Below are 15,867 nucleotides of genomic sequence, written 5' to 3'. Positions count from 1 at the left end.
GTGGTATCTTAGGGATAAAATGAAAGAGAAATCTGATTTTTCCATTTATCTTCCATAAACTGTGATACATTCCACCCCCTCTCGCAATGAGTGATGGTTTTGAAGGCTGGCAGTCCTTGGTCTCTATCCACACACTCATCTCTCCCTGGCCCAGCCACATGCCAGGTTTTTAGGGGAGGCAGCTTCCTCTGAACTCTGTTGTCTTTGCTGCCTCTCCCAGGAGAGAGGGACATGAAGGGCTTCCTCCTCCAGAGGAACCCAGTTCCTCCTTGCTATCCACACCCATCCATCTGCTTAAGAAAACAATCTGGTCCCAACAACATCCTCCTTGAACAGATAAAATATGAGCATGTTTATCTCTTGGGAGAGTCTGGGGGATGTGTGGGAGTAGGGAGCTAGCTGGCAGCGCTGGCTGCCAACATTAGACAGCTAGCAGCCTACCAGGAAAAGAAGAATTCTCAATGTTGGGGCCTATCTACAATTCGGGCCTTGCTGTCAGCATTTGGATTCAGAAAACCTGATGTGGAGAGGGAGGTTTGACCTTTGTTTTGAACTGAGGAAATTTGTGTTAAGAGGAAGGAAAAAGTAGATAGTAAAAGAAATCCGAAAATAGAGAACCAGACTTTCAGTATTCTGTGTGCTTAGGACTACAGACAGAAACAGAGCTCATGTATTTCAGGACTAAAGAAACTAAACCTGGAAAACAGGACTGCTCTGGTGGAACATTTCAGTGATGAGGTGAGGGATGGCAGCTGCAGTGTTTTAGCTCATGGTCTAAAGCAGGGGCTCCTAACCTTTTTCTGTAATGGAATCCTTTCGTTTCTCCTATCAATGTCTTTAAATGCACAAACTCTAAAGTGTTTATAATGACAAAGGAAACCAATCATAATGAAATATTTTTCAAAATATTTTTTAGAAACCAACTTCATAGATATCATATTAAGAACTCTTGGTTTAGAGCATGATTTAGACTTGAAACTTATAGGTCTTTGCCTAGATTATTATTGCTTAGTAGTACTTTAGGTTAATAAGAAGAAATTCAAATTATTATTGTTAGTAGTACTTAATAAATTGATAATAAATCTATGAGGCCTAAGCACTAGAAAAGTGTTTTATAACCACCACAGGATTATAGATGTAAGTTAATATTCGAAATGTTAGGTCTTCTTTAAGATGGGGAAACTAGATCTCAGAAGGAAATAATAACGATAGCTAGTATTCACATATAATGCCTTTAGGGTTGGGAGAGCACAGTGCATGTTGCTAGATTTGTTCCAACTAACCCTTCCGTGGTATAGCTGCTATTATTACCCACCATTTTACAGATTAGCAAACTAAGGCTGAAAGAGATGAAGTGACTTTACCATGTTCACACAACCAATAATTGATTGAGATGGTATTTGAACCCTCATTGTACCACCTCACTGCCTCAGTGAAATAAATTTATCCATAAATTTCAACTAGTAACTGTCTGAATAAGGATTCACTTCTAGGTCTTAAGACTTGGTCTAGTACGCTTTCCATAATGTCCCTCTTCCCTCTCTCTGATTTTGATGTTTTCTCATTTTCCCCAACAGGTCACCATCGGAATGTCCTTGCTCTCCGGAGACCCTTGCTTTAAGACGTGAGTTTTTAACCCTTCTCTGGTGTCATGTCTTACATTCTAGTGAATAAAATGTTGAAGTGAGGGATGGAAGAATCTGGATCAGTGGCCAAGGTGTTGACTTTTGAGAATGGTCAGACTAGGAAAAGGAGAAAGGGAGAAAGTCTTGGGGGCTTAGATTAAAAGATAAGAGCCTAAATGCTCTTATTTTTCTATTTGTATATCTAGTGTTTAACACAGTGCTTGGCCTGTAGTGAAGGCTTAATGAATGCTTTTTTATGCATTCATTCATTCTACTTCTTTTTGGAAGATTAGAAAATAAACTGAGAGGAGGTTATATATTCTCTCAGTTTTGATTAGCCACCATGGCTTATAAAAATCTAGGATTCTGCAGAGAAACTAGAAATTAGGTGTTTTTTTCTACTTGTCCTTTGACTGTTTTCTAGTTTAAATGTTCCCTGGGGGAATGCCTTCAAGTTAAGATTTATAGAGCCATGGGCTAGCTGAAGTGGCAAAGAGGCACCAGTGCTCACCAGCTCTTGCCTTACAGGCCCCCTTCCACAGCCAAGTCCATCATCATCCCCAGCCAGGACACATCTCTGCAGTTGACCTGTAAGGGCGAGGGTACGTGCAGCAGCAGTTCGGCTAGTGGCTCTGCCACCCTCACGGGGTCCCGGCAGACCAAGGCGAGACCCACCATCCTTGGATCAGGTACAAATCTGGCCCTCCCCTTTTTGTGGCTGGCAACTGATTGACCTACTCGGGGACTGGCTTTCTTAAGTGTCAGATAAGATGCTTGTCATGAGCTTTCTAGAAGAGGAGGAGAACCCTTGTTCTCCATAAGAAAGCTGGTGACTTCGGACGTGTATTGGGTTGGGTTATTGGAAGAAAAATTTAATCAATTCCTACTGTATTATATACCTAACACTATGTTAATTCAGTTTCACAGACCTTAAGTGACTTCTCTGCCCAGAGCCTTGTGTTAGTGTGACATACAAAGATAGGTAAACACTCTGGGCTATCAAAATCGTGTGCAGTTGAGAACATGAAATTTCTCTATTCCTTCGGTGGCTTTTTACCTGCTTAAAGTTCAGATATCATCTTTACCTAGCATTCAAGGCTTTCAACAACCTGGTGCCATCCTGCTTTTCCAGTCTTATATTCTCCTTTTCTAGGTGCTGTATAATTCTCTAGCCAATCTGATTTACTCTTTGGCCCAACAGGCTTTATTCACTTCTCTCTGCTTTTGTTCAGACTATTTCTTTTTTCTATAATGCCTTCTTCTCTTATTTGTTGACTTTCAGTCTCAGTTTTAGTTAAAAAATTTTTTGTATCATTTTTATTCTGAATATTATATTTTCCCCATCTCTTATCTAGTGTATCATCTTTTTTTATAACAACAACAAAAAAAAACTAAATACAAAAAACTAGAAAAGGAAGAAAAACAACTTGGGAAAACCAAGCTGTTTGACAATGTATTCAACAGCCATAGTCTCTCAGCTCTGCAAAAACAAAACCAAAATAACAACGTATCCAACCTTTCAAGCCTGACTTAAAATCCATGAAATCTTTCCTGGTCCCCCAAGAGTGTAATTACCTTCCCTGCTTCCACCTTACACAGCACTTAGTTTTGCAAATAAATATCATAGATGGAATTGTCTCTGTTAGCTTGCGGTCTATGAGGGAAGGGAACCAATCTTATCTGAATTTTGTTTCTGCCCTAGCAATTTAAAATGTAGGGAATGAATAAATAAAATACATTCCTTGGAGTGTTAGCAAGACAAATGATTAGAATGTTGATAATGTGACTGTGAGTGGAGAAGACCATAAATACTTAGGAGCTAGTCAAGCAGTGGGTGGAGTTGTTCTGGCCTGACCCTGTTTGTGCCCCTATTGATATTTGGGCTCTGGAGCCATAGGCCTCCCAGAGTGAATCCATTTCAACAGTTTAAGAATATGTGAAGTGGTTGCTGACCTCCCACTTTGTCCTTTGATAAAACTTTGCAGATGCTGCCTTCAAGAGTTGAGATAATCAGATCTTTCTTGTCCCTATCCATTCCGTGCCTCAAGTTCTAGGAACTGAAACTGCTGCTCAGCCAGAGCTCCCTCAGTAGACCCACTGGGTTGTTCCTGCCCTTGGCCAGGACTGGTTCAGCTCGAAAGCCAGTTCATAAGTTTGTAAGGAACTGGACTGTTCAAGTATGCAGCTCCTCCACCCTTATTCTGAGGTTTTCAAGAGCTGAAGTTCCCAGAGGGAAGCTACGTGTGTCCTCTGGCTAATCAGTCTTGAGCTAGTTGGAGCTGGTTACAATTGAGCTGGGGAAAGAGACAGTGCAGGAAGACTGTCTTCCTGGATCTTAGGAGGGAAATGAAGAGGTGTGGGGTATGAAGAGAGGAAACAGCCCCCCCACCTCCCATCATGTTAAATGTGAGAGGCAGTGGAGAGCGTTGGCCTGGAGCCAAGAAGACCAAAGTTATAGCCAGGCTCCGAGTCATCCTAGCTCTGTGATCCTAGCCAGGTGTATACTTAGTGTCCTTAGCTGTAAAATGGGGGAATAATAGCATCTTCCTCCCAGGGTAGATGTTGGAGATTGAATGAGAAAACCTGTGTAGTGCTTTGCAATCTTCAAAGTGCTAAATAAACATGGCATTATATGTAAAAATACTATCTAAATATGAGCTGCTCTTAGTATTACAACACACACCCTGGCTAGAGAGGCTGTTTGCTTAGACTTATTCCTTCCTTTCTAGACTTGTTTTTCTTCCTTGTTTTAACTATTCTATTAGTCTCTTCTGTTCTTTTCCCCTAAAATAAACCCCTGACTTTTTTCCCATAGAAAATTCTTTCTAACGTCCTCTCACTGTTTCCTCCCCAGATCTCCCCTTGGGACTGCATTTTCTGACCTCCAGAGGTAGAGTAGATAAAGAGAGCAAGGCCAGGGGACCAGACCATGGGAAGGGCTGATCTTGGCTCTCATTCTGACTCAGTGACCCCAGAGAAACAAACTCGGTGTCCTTCACACTCTGTGCAGTAGGGCTGGAGAGTCTTGATTTTAGCATACTTCAAGTGTTAGATAAAGGTGTTTTTTTCTTCTGTTAGGAAAAAGCCTTTTCAGCTTCCTGGGTCTTGTTACATTGGTCAGGACTACCTATTTCCCAGAAAGATTAGATAGGAGCCTGGAGTCCCTAGTCCCTCTGACTGTGGTGAATATGGACCCTTGAACATGTGATAGTAGGGAGCAGGACCCTTCTTCTGAGAAAGGGAAAAATAGAGACAGACAGACAGACAGAGATAAAGACAGAGGGAGATAAAAATAGAGAGAGAGAGGTCAGAGACACAGGGATGGAGAGACAGGACAGAAATAAAAACAAGAGTGGAGAAACAGAGATAGAGAAACACACACACATACACACTCTGTCTATCTCTTTCTCTCTGTCTCTCTTGATGAAGTGCAATGATTTTTTCCCAGGGGTTCCTGAAGAGCCAGACCAGAACTTGTCGAGCCCAGAGGAAGTGTTCCACTCTGGCCATTCCCGTAACTCCAGCTACGCTAGCCAGCAGTCCAAGATCTCTGGTAAGTAATCCTAGTCCCCAGGACTCTTGAGTGCATGTGCCTCCCTGTGGGGTGCCTGCTCTGGGCCTGTGGCGCTGGAAGCCTGACGCTCCTGGCTCCGGGGCCAGCCCCTGGCCCGCCGTCCCATGCTGCTTTTATTCTCCTGTGTCACAGGGACTTGAGAATCGTATTCAAAGCTGGCACCCAGCCCTTCTACCCACTTCCTTAAGTTTAGGGGAGACCTGATGGTTTCCTGTTCTGTCTGCCACCAGCCGTGGCGTCCCCTCTTTGGCGTGGCCATGGGGGGCCCCTGTCCTGCCCCCCCCCATGCCCGTACCCTCCTTCTTGCAGGCTACAGCACCGAACACTCCCGCTCCTCCAGCCTGTCTGACCTGACTCACCGAAGAAACACATCCACTAGCAGCAGTGCCTCCGGCGGCCTCAGCATGACGGTGGAGTGCCCCGAGGGCGAGAGGGAGCACAAACCAGAAAAGCCCCCCCGGCCGCCCCGACCTCTGCACCTGTCCGAGCGCTCCTTCAGGTAGGACACTCAGACCCAGGTGGAGAGGGAAGGGGAGCCTTGTCCCAGAGAGTGGGGAGGAGAGCCTGGTTCTGGGCCCAGATGGGTCACAGCCCCCCAGGTCACACACGCAGGAGCAGCAGGAGCTGAGCTGAAAGAGCCATCTGGGGATATTTAGGGCAGCACTGTCGCAAGCGTGGCCAGAGGTGGTCAGCGCCTGGCGGAGGCCTCCCGCTGCTGAGGGGGGAGAGAGGGAAGGAAGATGGGCTTGAGCCCGGAGGACCCGCCTGAAGCCTAGATGTGCCAACTGACGTCAGGCAAGAATTCCCCTCCTCCCCCCAGGACCTGAGTCTGTCTCCTGGGAAGGACTCGGGGCGCCAGAGTGGGGTGCCCCAGCCCCATCAGTCCCCAGTCCGTGCTTCTCTTAAAAGAGACGAGCATTGGCAGGGCTCACTGAGGTCTCCCAGCTGGCTTTACTGGTGTTCTGTTCCATGATTCCCCCCAAGGAGGAAGAAGGATTCAGTGGAAAGCCACCCTACGTGGGTAGATGACACGAGAATCGATGCAGACGACATCGTGGAGAAGATCATGCAGAGCCAGGACTTTACAGATGTCAGCAACAACGAGGGTGAGTTATCCTCCAGGGGGCTCGCCCCGTCCGACTTTGGCCTTTGCCCTGGTCTGGGCCGGTGCCGTTGGTGGTGGTGGGGCTTAGGTGTGAGTAACAGCAGCTCCTGGCTGCCTAACAACCGCTAGGGCTACTGCCTGAGCACCTTCTCTTTGGTGGGATGGGATGGGATGGGAGGGATGGAAGGGATGGATAGACAGGCTCCCTTTAGAAAGGGTCCTCTCATCCTCACCTGCCCTTTTCCCCCCACAGATAGTAACCTGAGGTTGTTTGTGAGCAGGGACGGGACCACCACCTTGAGTGGTATTCAGCTGGCAACCAGGTACTGTGACTTCTTACTCCCCCAGACTTTGTGCCAAGTACTAATCAGTTAGGCAGACCAGTAATAGTTTTCCTTCACTGGGGAGGGGACAGTGAGGTAACTGGGGTGAAAGGACCTGCCAGAGAAATTGATTAATTTAATTGTAAAAGCTATGAATCCATTGGGCAAAATCCCTTAATAAGCTTTCAGGGGCTCTGGTTTGGGCTGGCCCTACAGCAAAAGGCCTTCTAGAGGTACATAAACCAATAGTCCAAAGGTCTAGGAGGATGGGGAGAGAGAGTGGGACGGGGGAGGGGGAAAGGGGGGGTTTCTGCTTTAGGCCAGATGAAGAAAAGCACCAGCTTAGCAGTGGAAGGACTTGAGGTTAGACTGCAGGAAGTCAGTGGCAGGATATGAGAAGTCACCAAAGTAGATTCTAAAATCTTTTTTCGTGGTTTAAGAATAATTCTGGCAAAGTGGATCTTAGGGACATGGAAATAGAAATGAGATGAGACCTATAACAGGTTATTTGGCATTTATTTCTCCAGATGAGCAAAACTATTTGCTGTATAATAAGTAGTGTTTTGGAGTCAAAAGAGAACACAAGCTAGATTTAGGGTCAAAAAGGCCTGGTTTCGATCTTGACTCAGTTTCCCACTTGTGAAATTAGGGAGTTGTACTGGATGACATTTCAAGGTCCCAGACAGCCCTGAATCTTGTACTGCTGTGGCCAGGGCCAGCTACCATGGATGGTAGGAGGTTTATAATGGGTCTGGGAAGGCCCTGGTTATCCTCTGCTGGGCAGAGTTGGAACTGCAACCCTCTAAGCTGACTTAAGCTCTTAGAAACAAGAATGGAGAGCCAAGCTGTAGGGCTTTAAGGCTTACAAAGGGCTTTCCTCATAAAAACCCCAAGGTCAAGCAGTACAAGTATTATGGCCTTATTTTATGGACTTTGATGCAAAGCTGCCAGGACAGGCACTTAATTTGGATCTCCAACCAGGTCCTCCCAGCTTTAAACCAGGGATCTGTTTCCTGTGCTGTCTGCCTCTTGGGCTCTAGGGCAGGAAGGACCTTGGAGATCATATAGCCCAACATCCCTCATTCTTACCCGGGGGGAAACCAAGAAAGGAGAAACTCAGAGAAAAGAAGGCCCTAGTCGATGGGCCGACACTGATGAAGCCTCTGGGTTGTGTGAGGCCCCTGTGCGGGGGACACAAGCTTGTCCCTGCCTGCAAGGCTCTTGTCCTAATCATCACGTCCTCTCAATGACTGCCTACCCAGATCAGCCTTTCTTAGATGTCCCTGACACAACCTTTGGATCTGATGAGTTTCTCAACAATTTTTTTCTACTTCCCTCCCACAGAGTCTCCTCTGGAGTTTTTGAGCCTGTAGTGATTGAAAGCCATTGACCACCATGATCTTCTGACCCGAGTCATTCCAGAAAGGAGGGTCCCTTCTTTTTCCAGGAACCACTTCTCCACCCATTTCTCATCTGTCAACTCTACTCTGATTTTTGCACTCCAGACCAGTCTCGAGGCCAGGCTGCCCCAAGCTGGCATTGGAGCGTCTCCTCATCCACCCTCCATCTGCCACTCTATCCTTCTGCCCAGAGCTGACCCATCTCATCATGTGGGGTTCTTAAGAGTATTTCCCAGGATTCTGGCTGCGGTCTGATTGTACCACTGTGAATATTCTCCAAACCACTAAAGAGCGGACGGCCAGACAAGAGCCCCAAAGCAACCCAACCTTCAGGGGCACCGTGCTTCTATAGTTCAGAGCACCCCATAAACAGATCCTTCCTCATCATAGGAAACTATTGGCCTGGGTGCCAGTTGGGAAGGCAAAGGGAAGAGCTAGAGTCTGGTTAGGGAGCTAACTCCTACTGCAGGACTTAGGCCCACTGCTGGGCAGGCTTGTGGCCTTTGGGAGTATGACATTGGGTGGTCACGCTTCCCCAAAAGCAGCCTACCTCCTCGTCCTGTCCTGCGGCACTGGTGCTTCTGACTCCTGGGGAGGCAAGGATCTCCTGCCCCCGTCTTCCTCCCTCTGGCCTGGCCACCTTGGTTCCGGTTGCACCTTGGAGGCATCTCTGCCCCTGCAACTGATGCTGCTCCGGGGAGAAGAGACAGGCCTCCCAGAGAAACTGGAGACTCGTGCTGCTCTCCTGTGGTTCTGAGCTTGACTGCTTTCCCCTGTAGTTCCCTCCTTCCATTTGTAACCTGGCTCATCTTTGTGGCGCTCTGGAGCCCTGACTTCGGGGCCCTGCGGATGGACTTGCTAGGTGGCCTTTGCTAGACCTGCCTTCCCCCATCCCCTGCTTGTCCTGACCTGTACCACATACTTTCAGCTTATAAGCTATCCCTTTAGTCTCCTCCTTCCCTTTTGAATCTGCCTGCCTCTGTTTCTCACAGCGGCTCTCTGCACTTTGCACATATTTCCCTCGCAGAGCCTCAAGGGGTTGGCAGTTGGCCATCCCTCTCCCCACCCCACAATGCGCACACATCCCTCTGCCAGCCCCCTCCTCCTCCATTGCCTTGAGCCTCCTCTTTCTGAAACCTGTGCTTCTGCCTGCTGGCCAGGTCGGCTAAGCCCCTTCCCCTCTCCCCTCATCTGTCCAGAGTGGGGAGGACCACCCATGGCAGGAGAGCAGACTGCCCAAGTGGTAACTGCTTCTGGACTTCCTATTTTGACTTTGTTTCAGTCCTGCTGGGTAGGCCTGTGACAGGTTCACATCTCCTGTTGGGTGAAGTTCAGGGTCTGTTCCCTCTCGACCTTGTAAGTCCTGGTGTACTCTCTGCTTGGGGCTGGGTCTTAGGCAGTTGAGATAATAGAAATTAAGAAAAAAAAAGTTGGATAGGAAGGGAGAGAGAAGTGTGCACAAGCTCCTGGAGGTAGGAGGTGTTGGAGGAAGGGTGTACATCTCTTCCTTCAGAAACAGGAGAAAAGGGTTTATCTCCTTTCAGCAAGGCTGGTCTGGTGGGCCCTAGAGCCTTTGGGGTAACAAGAGGTAACCCCATTTCCTTGGTGATTAGGAAGGGTTTGCCTTCCCCAGTCTTAGCAGGGATGGGCAGGTTGAGAGGGGTATGCTCTGGGTCGGCCTGGAGCCGGGCTCCCTGCAGGACAGAGCCCCTTCATCAGCCCATGCCTCCGATGTCTGGGGGTCACCTCCTGTCACTCCAAAGCTTCTGTTCTTAGCACTTTTCTCTCCCCATAGCAAAGGCCCAGGCCAGGAGATACAGAGCCTGTGACCTCTTCACTCAAACCACTGGTTTAACTTTTTTTTTAAAAGAAAAATTTCAGTTGCCAAGTCGTAATTTTTAATAAACCCAGCAGGCTGGTGTTTAATTTTGGGAGGCATGAGAGGGTTTTGATTTTGATTTTTTAAGTTGATAATTTTTTTTTGCTATTTTATTCCCGGAAAGAGAGATATCATTTCCCTGGTTTCCTTCCTTCTCTTCCTTGCCCCCAGCATTCTGATCAGCTCCCCAGGGGGGCTGTCTGGTCAGGACTGGGTTTGCAGAGAGCTGGCCCTCTCTTAGGTGGGGAATATGAGGAGAACGGTTTTTTTGAGCAGTGAGAATGGAGCTGGGCTCTAGTCTCCACCCTACCTTCCTCTGGTCCCAGGAGGACCCAGTTGCTGTCTTTTGTCCTATATCCTTGTTTCTGGAACCCTGTTGGGGTGGGCTTGGGGGGGGGGAGGGGTGAAGGGTATGGGTCCAGGTTGATTTCTTTCATTTTTTTTTTTTTTTACTAACCTTTTAGAAAAATTGGACATTGCTTACCAAGTTAGGACTGAAAATGTGTTGAATAGAATTGTCCTAGGTTCAAAAAGGTACCAGAAGGAGCTGTCTCTCCCCCCTCTTGTGAATGATTAGCACTTTAACTGGGAGCCATCACTGTGGGGGGTTCCTAAGTGGAGGGGGGAGTGCCCTGTTTCTCCTCACATTCCTTTCTTCTTTCAACAGTTTAGTCTAAGATCTTAAAAAAAAAAAAAAAAAAAAAAAACTTGATCAAGAGGGCAGAGGGATTTGTGGTCTTCTGATGTTTTGGTTTGGTTTTTTGCGTGTGCAGCTGGCCTCCACACTTCCTGGGAAAGCCCAGGGGTCCTGCGAGATGGGAGCACGCCGATGCCTTTGGGAGAACTCCCTTAAACCTGTTGTCCCCAACAGCCTCTCCCGCCTCTACCTCTCTCAGTTGGCAGCTTCCAGACGGGGCCCCTTTTCCTTTCTTCCCATCCCCTGGTCATCTAGTAGGGGTTACTACTGTTGGTCCCAAAGCTGTAGAATGAAGGGAGTTCAATAGGAAAGGTCCCTTAGATTCAGAGCAGGCTGGGGCTGGACCTCCTGCTGATGACCCTTCTGGGAAAAGTAAGAGCCCAGGCAGTCACAAAAGAGAAGACAGAAACACAAAGTTTCAGACCCCAGGAGGACTTGAGGGAATCTGGTAGTTAGGGAAAAGGAAATTAGGTGAAAACTGCACTGATCCTCTTCAGGTTTGTAGTGAAATAATTCCATTCCTTCCTCCCCAACTTCCTATCCTTATTTTTCCTCTTAGGGTAGTGTCCTTTCTGATACCTGGACCTCAGTGGTTCTAACTAGTGCTGTCAAAGCTTTAGATTCAAATTCTATATATAGAGAGATTATATTAGAGATATTTTTGGAAAGGAGATAGGTCTATGCAAAAGTTTGGAAATCCATGAGAGAGTTTTATCTTTTTTTACTCAGAGATCTAAAAGAGTTAATAAAGTTCTAGTCCTTACCCCATTCCCACCCCCTTTCAATCATGAGTTCCATCCCATGAATAACTACCGTGGGTCAGGTGTCTAGTTGGGTTTCAGTGATTCTCAGTTTCCTGGGATGGAGTGATCTCCATCTTTTTTAAATGGGGTGGGAGGAGGGAGGGAGGCAGGGAGCTAAATTCTTTTTCCTCTATTTTCCCCCCTCCCTTTGTGGAATATCATTGCCATCTTTGATTCAACCGACGGTATTTGTATTTCTGTATCTTGTTCCTGTCGTAGAAAACTACATTGTAAGGGGAAATTCAGTCTTTGTCAAATTGACATGATTTGGGGCCAATTAAAAGTGACGGGGTTTTGTTTTTTGGTGTTCTTTGGTGTATTACTGGGGATTCTGAATTCTAGAGCCTGGTGTTAAAGACATTAAGGAGATGTTTGGCTTTGGCTGATCTGGGCATCCTTCCAGTAGAAAGAGAGAGCCATGGGAGAGGCTAGGGTGAGTGGGCTGACCCAGGATTCAACCATTCTGGAATGACAGAAGACTGGACTCCTCCAGAACCTGTTCAGCCGAACCTGTTCAGCCTTGCCTTTCCATCCAAACATCTTTAGGCTTGGGACAGATCCAGTCCTGCTGTCCAGGTGTATCTTAAAAGTGAAATCACATTCAGGGGCAATTGGGATAAGTGAGATCCTGCTCTGGGATGAGCCTTCTGCCGCCTCTTCCTTCTTTGTCTTGGTCCTGGGTCTGCAGGGAATCTGGCTTCTGTATTATATGTTTGTTTGTTTTTTTTTTCTGTTTTATGGGCCATGTAGGTACTGAGCAATAGGTTTTAAGCTGACTTGGCTCTGGTTTAACTTTTCCCCGTCCTTCCCATGTGCTAACAGTTTTAAGGCACACTTAAGAGCTGGTCAAGGGCCGAAGGAACCTCCAAAGAGCATCAAGTCCTTCCTTCCCCTTGCTTCATACTTATCTCAGATGTTTGAGTCCTCTGATGTCAATAAATATCAGTCATCTAAGGTTAATTGCTCTTCTTCCTCTACTACTTTTTTTGTGTGGCTCAGTGGATAAAGCGTTGGGTCTGGAGTCGGGAAGACCAGAGTTCAAATTTGCCCACAGACACTAATTGTGTAACCCTGGGCAAGTCCTTTAACCTGTTTGCCTCAATTTCCTTGTCTGTAAAATTTTCTAGAGAAAAAAATGGTGAACCACTCCTGTATCTTTGCCAAGAGAACCCCAAAAGGGATCAGGAAGAGCCCAACTGAAAGGATTGAGATAGGCATCTCCGCTTCCCTTCCTCAGTTCTGTTGCCCTCATTCTGCATCCCCCTGCCCTCCTAGCAGGATTGCTTTGCCTTCTCATTCACCTCCCTCTCCCTGGTTTCCTGCTCCTGGGGCTTCCTTGTTCCTCTCCCTGTTGCTAGGTAGCAGATAAGAGACAGTCCTTAAGGATATTCTTTGCATCAGTGGAAGGAGGGAATATCTGCTTTGGAGGTCTGTCCCTAACTTTTCTCTGTGACTCAGAAGAGGTCAGTAGGAAGATGCTCACCTCAGGGCCAGGTTCTGTCTTGTGGCCCAGTATCTGGCCCATGTGGAGGCGTGCCATGCTGGAGGGGACTGGCCAGTGGCCAAGAGTGAGGGAGGCAGAACTTGTGACCAGAAATCAGAGCCATAGGCAAGTTTAATAAGCAGCTTGTAAGTTGTTCTGGGTTTGAGATGTGTGGGTTCTTTCCTTGTCAAGGCTGGAAGTCCTTCCAGACATGACTTACCACTGTGCAACAGTGAGATCGCTCCGCCCTAATTTGCACTCTTTGTTCCCCCCACCCCATTCTCATCTTGCTTTTGACTGTACTTGAAGTCCCTCCCTCTTCAAGCTCAGTATCCCTAGAAGTGAGGCACAAAAAGGAATACAGTTGAAAGTCAGGAGCATCTAGTTGCCCATCCCCTCCCCTCAACCACAGCCCACACACTTGGCTCCTGACCAGCAGTGGAGACCTAGACCAGGGAGGTCCCAATGTGGTCTAAGTTCCAGAGCAGAGACCCCGAAGGGGGATGTTTTCTTTGTCATCTTCTGGCTTCCCAAGACAAGAGGAACAGGGGCTGCACCAGAACCGGTCTGGAGGGATGAGCTGGCTTCCTCTCTGGCTGGGGACCGCAGGCAGCCCACAGATACCTGGAGTCACAGGGAAGGACAACTGTTCTCCCGGTCTTCCCAGCTATCCTCCCTCCCTCTGTCCCCCCAGCAGCTGAAGAGTCCCAAGCGTTTACCCCAGAGGAGGTAGATGCCAAGGGTCACAAGGAAGGAGATGGCGAGGAGGGAGCTGGGTCCTGGGCTCCAGAGTAGGCAGTGGTCTGGGCAAGCACAGGGATTCTGGATGAAGACCTCCAGTTGGGTGGGCAGGAGGGATACATAGGCCACAGTCCTCACGGGGCTGCAGTTAAAGTGGGCCAGGGTATTCAGGGAGCTGCTAGGCCGGGCTAGGAAAGATGAAGGGGTTAAGTTGGGGTTTGGGGGGCTTTCAAGATTCCAGCCCTCTAAGTACTAACTCCTCCATGTCTTGCTGATAGGCTTCTAGTAATCATCCACAACAGATTCTAACCTTTTCCTAAGAGCAATAGCTAATATTTATGTAATATTTTATTTGCAAAGCACTTTCCAAGTATCCCTCCTCCTCACAACAAGCCTGTGAGGTAGGTGTTATCCCCATTTTCACATGGAAAAACACATGCTTACACATCGGCCTGGTTAGTTTCTGAGGCTACCTGACTGCAGGTCCGCTGCTTCATCCACTTTGCCATCCAGCTGGTTCCTGACTGATTCCCCAGCGTCTCATTTACTCTCCACACAAGAGATGCTCATGTCCAGACAGTCTCTGCTAACCACGCTTAAGTACAACTTTGGGCTTCTAGCAGCCCCTGAAATAGACATCTCCCACGTGGGACTCCTACTCCCAAATCAGGTCTTCAGAAAAGATAGTGCATTAGGACCAAAGGCTTATGAGCTTTACTCCCCTCATTTAACCATTGAAGAAACGGTGGCTTAGAAAGAAGGGAGTAACCTACTGTCTGCCAGGCACTGTGTTAAGCATTTTTGTAAATATTGTTTATTCTAAGCAACAATTCTGAGAGTAGGTACTGTTATCCCCATTTTACAGATGGCAAAACTGAAGCTAACGGATTAAATAACTTGCCCAGAGTCACACAGCTAATCAGTGTCTGAGGTTCAGTTTGAACTCAGTTCTTCCAGACTCGAGACTTGGTGCTCTTTCCCTTCAATATTGCACAAAATGGCAGAGTCAACTCTTTAATCACAATAGCTCACATTTATACAGCACTTTATACTTTAAAAACTCTTCACAAAAATCCCATGAAGCGGAGAATGCCACTATTCCCATTTTGCAGAGGAGGAGAGGGGGAAACCAAGGCTCAGGTTTGGTTTAATGACCTACGGGTTCCTTGGGTCTCACAACTGGGCTTTCCTAGTGGCCCGTCCCCTCCTTACCAGGGTACGTGACCGTCAAGACTCGGGTGCTGTTGTTGTACCGACATTGGCTCCTCTGGTGCCTGCCATAGGCAGTGTGGTGCAGGTTCCCCGTACCTGCCTGCCTGGAGGAAGAAGACAAAAGCTGTGCCTTAGCAAATGAGACTCGGGCTGGGGGTGGACACAGACTCCGGCATACGTTTGAGTCACGGGGAAAATGGCTGGCAAGCCTCTGGAAACTTCCCCTCCCTCCTTGCCAATATGAAAAATAAAATCTTGGGATTGTCATGCATCCAAACAACAAAAAAAATGGAAGGGATAAGTTTTTCTTAAAGCAATGAGATATACTTCGAGGACTGTTGGAGAAAAACTGTTGAAAATCACCTCCACTTGTTTGTTTCCCGTGCCCCCCTGCTCGGTTTCTCACGTCCCACCTTGGGGACTCTTGCTGTAGCAGGGAAAGGGTGCGTGATTTCTCCAGGGGCTCCCATCTCCCTGGCGAGGAGAGAGCCTGGGCTCAGGCAGAATTTTCCAAATACAGCGTCCCCCGCTCCCACGCTTCACATGCACACACACCTCCCTTCACTTTTTGGGATGATAGAGATCAGGCTCGCAGGTCCAAGCAGAAGAAAAGCTCGAACCCAGGCCTTTTAAAGGCAGAAGCCGATCCTCTTTTCACTCCTGTGATTCCCCCCGCAGTGGGGGACAGGCAGGGTGAGGGGCTCCTTACCTGAGACTCACACAGGCAGCCACCTGCACACAGTCAGTGGAGGGGAGGTTAGCGGGTTCGCTGAAAGGCTGGCAAGGGCTGAACTGAACGTACCCCCCAGACTCGTCGTCAGGGGCCAAGGGCACCGTCAGGGCCCCCACGGCGGCCAGATTGATCTCTTGGCGACTCCCCCGCAGGAGGCACTTGCAAGGGCCCACCTGGAAGCAGTCCCCGGGCTGGGCCTGAGCCCCCGGGCCCTGGGGCAGGAAGCTCAGCAGAAGCTGCGGCAGCAGGGGCCCCCAGGACTTCATCCTGAGCAGGGACCTGCGGAAATGGA

The 15,867-nt window shown here is 48.1% G+C and overlaps 2 protein-coding genes across 3 annotated transcripts in view; one reads left to right on the top strand and one right to left on the bottom strand.

Annotated features, from left to right (window-relative positions):
- EEIG1 (estrogen-induced osteoclastogenesis regulator 1) overlaps positions 1-11,706 on the top strand; it is a 41,185-nt gene extending 29,479 nt beyond the window's left edge. Inside the window, exons 5-11 of the mRNA XM_051980073.1 lie at positions 1,578-1,624; positions 2,154-2,314; positions 5,074-5,178; positions 5,509-5,698; positions 6,184-6,305; positions 6,558-6,627; positions 7,972-11,706. Coding sequence (XP_051836033.1) covers positions 1,578-1,624; positions 2,154-2,314; positions 5,074-5,178; positions 5,509-5,698; positions 6,184-6,305; positions 6,558-6,627; positions 7,972-8,017 — 741 coding nt within the window. The 3' untranslated portion in view covers positions 8,018-11,706. The remainder of the gene's footprint in view (positions 1-1,577; positions 1,625-2,153; positions 2,315-5,073; positions 5,179-5,508; positions 5,699-6,183; positions 6,306-6,557; positions 6,628-7,971) is intronic.
- A 1,297-nt stretch (positions 11,707-13,003) lies between these two features.
- LOC127550836 (uncharacterized) lies at positions 13,004-15,867 on the bottom strand. 2 transcript variants are annotated; one of them, XM_051980070.1, is made up of 5 exons: positions 15,552-15,867; positions 14,843-14,946; positions 13,609-13,818; positions 13,323-13,513; positions 13,004-13,224 (listed from the first exon to the last, which is right to left on the bottom strand). In XM_051980070.1, the coding sequence occupies exons 1-4, from the start codon at positions 15,839-15,841 to the stop codon at positions 13,362-13,364; spliced, it is 756 nt and encodes a 251-aa protein (XP_051836030.1). In that variant the 5' UTR covers positions 15,842-15,867; the 3' UTR covers positions 13,004-13,224; positions 13,323-13,361. The 2 variants fall into 2 exon arrangements, with proteins under 2 accessions (XP_051836030.1, XP_051836029.1); XM_051980069.1 differs by having other exon boundaries at positions 13,004-13,513.

Source organism: Antechinus flavipes, chromosome 2, assembly GCF_016432865.1.
Source record: "Antechinus flavipes isolate AdamAnt ecotype Samford, QLD, Australia chromosome 2, AdamAnt_v2, whole genome shotgun sequence".
In the NCBI taxonomy this organism is placed as follows: domain Eukaryota; kingdom Metazoa; phylum Chordata; class Mammalia; order Dasyuromorphia; family Dasyuridae; genus Antechinus; species Antechinus flavipes.
The sequence above is the reverse complement of the archived record's forward strand: the minus strand, read 5'-3'. Positions and strand labels throughout refer to the sequence as shown.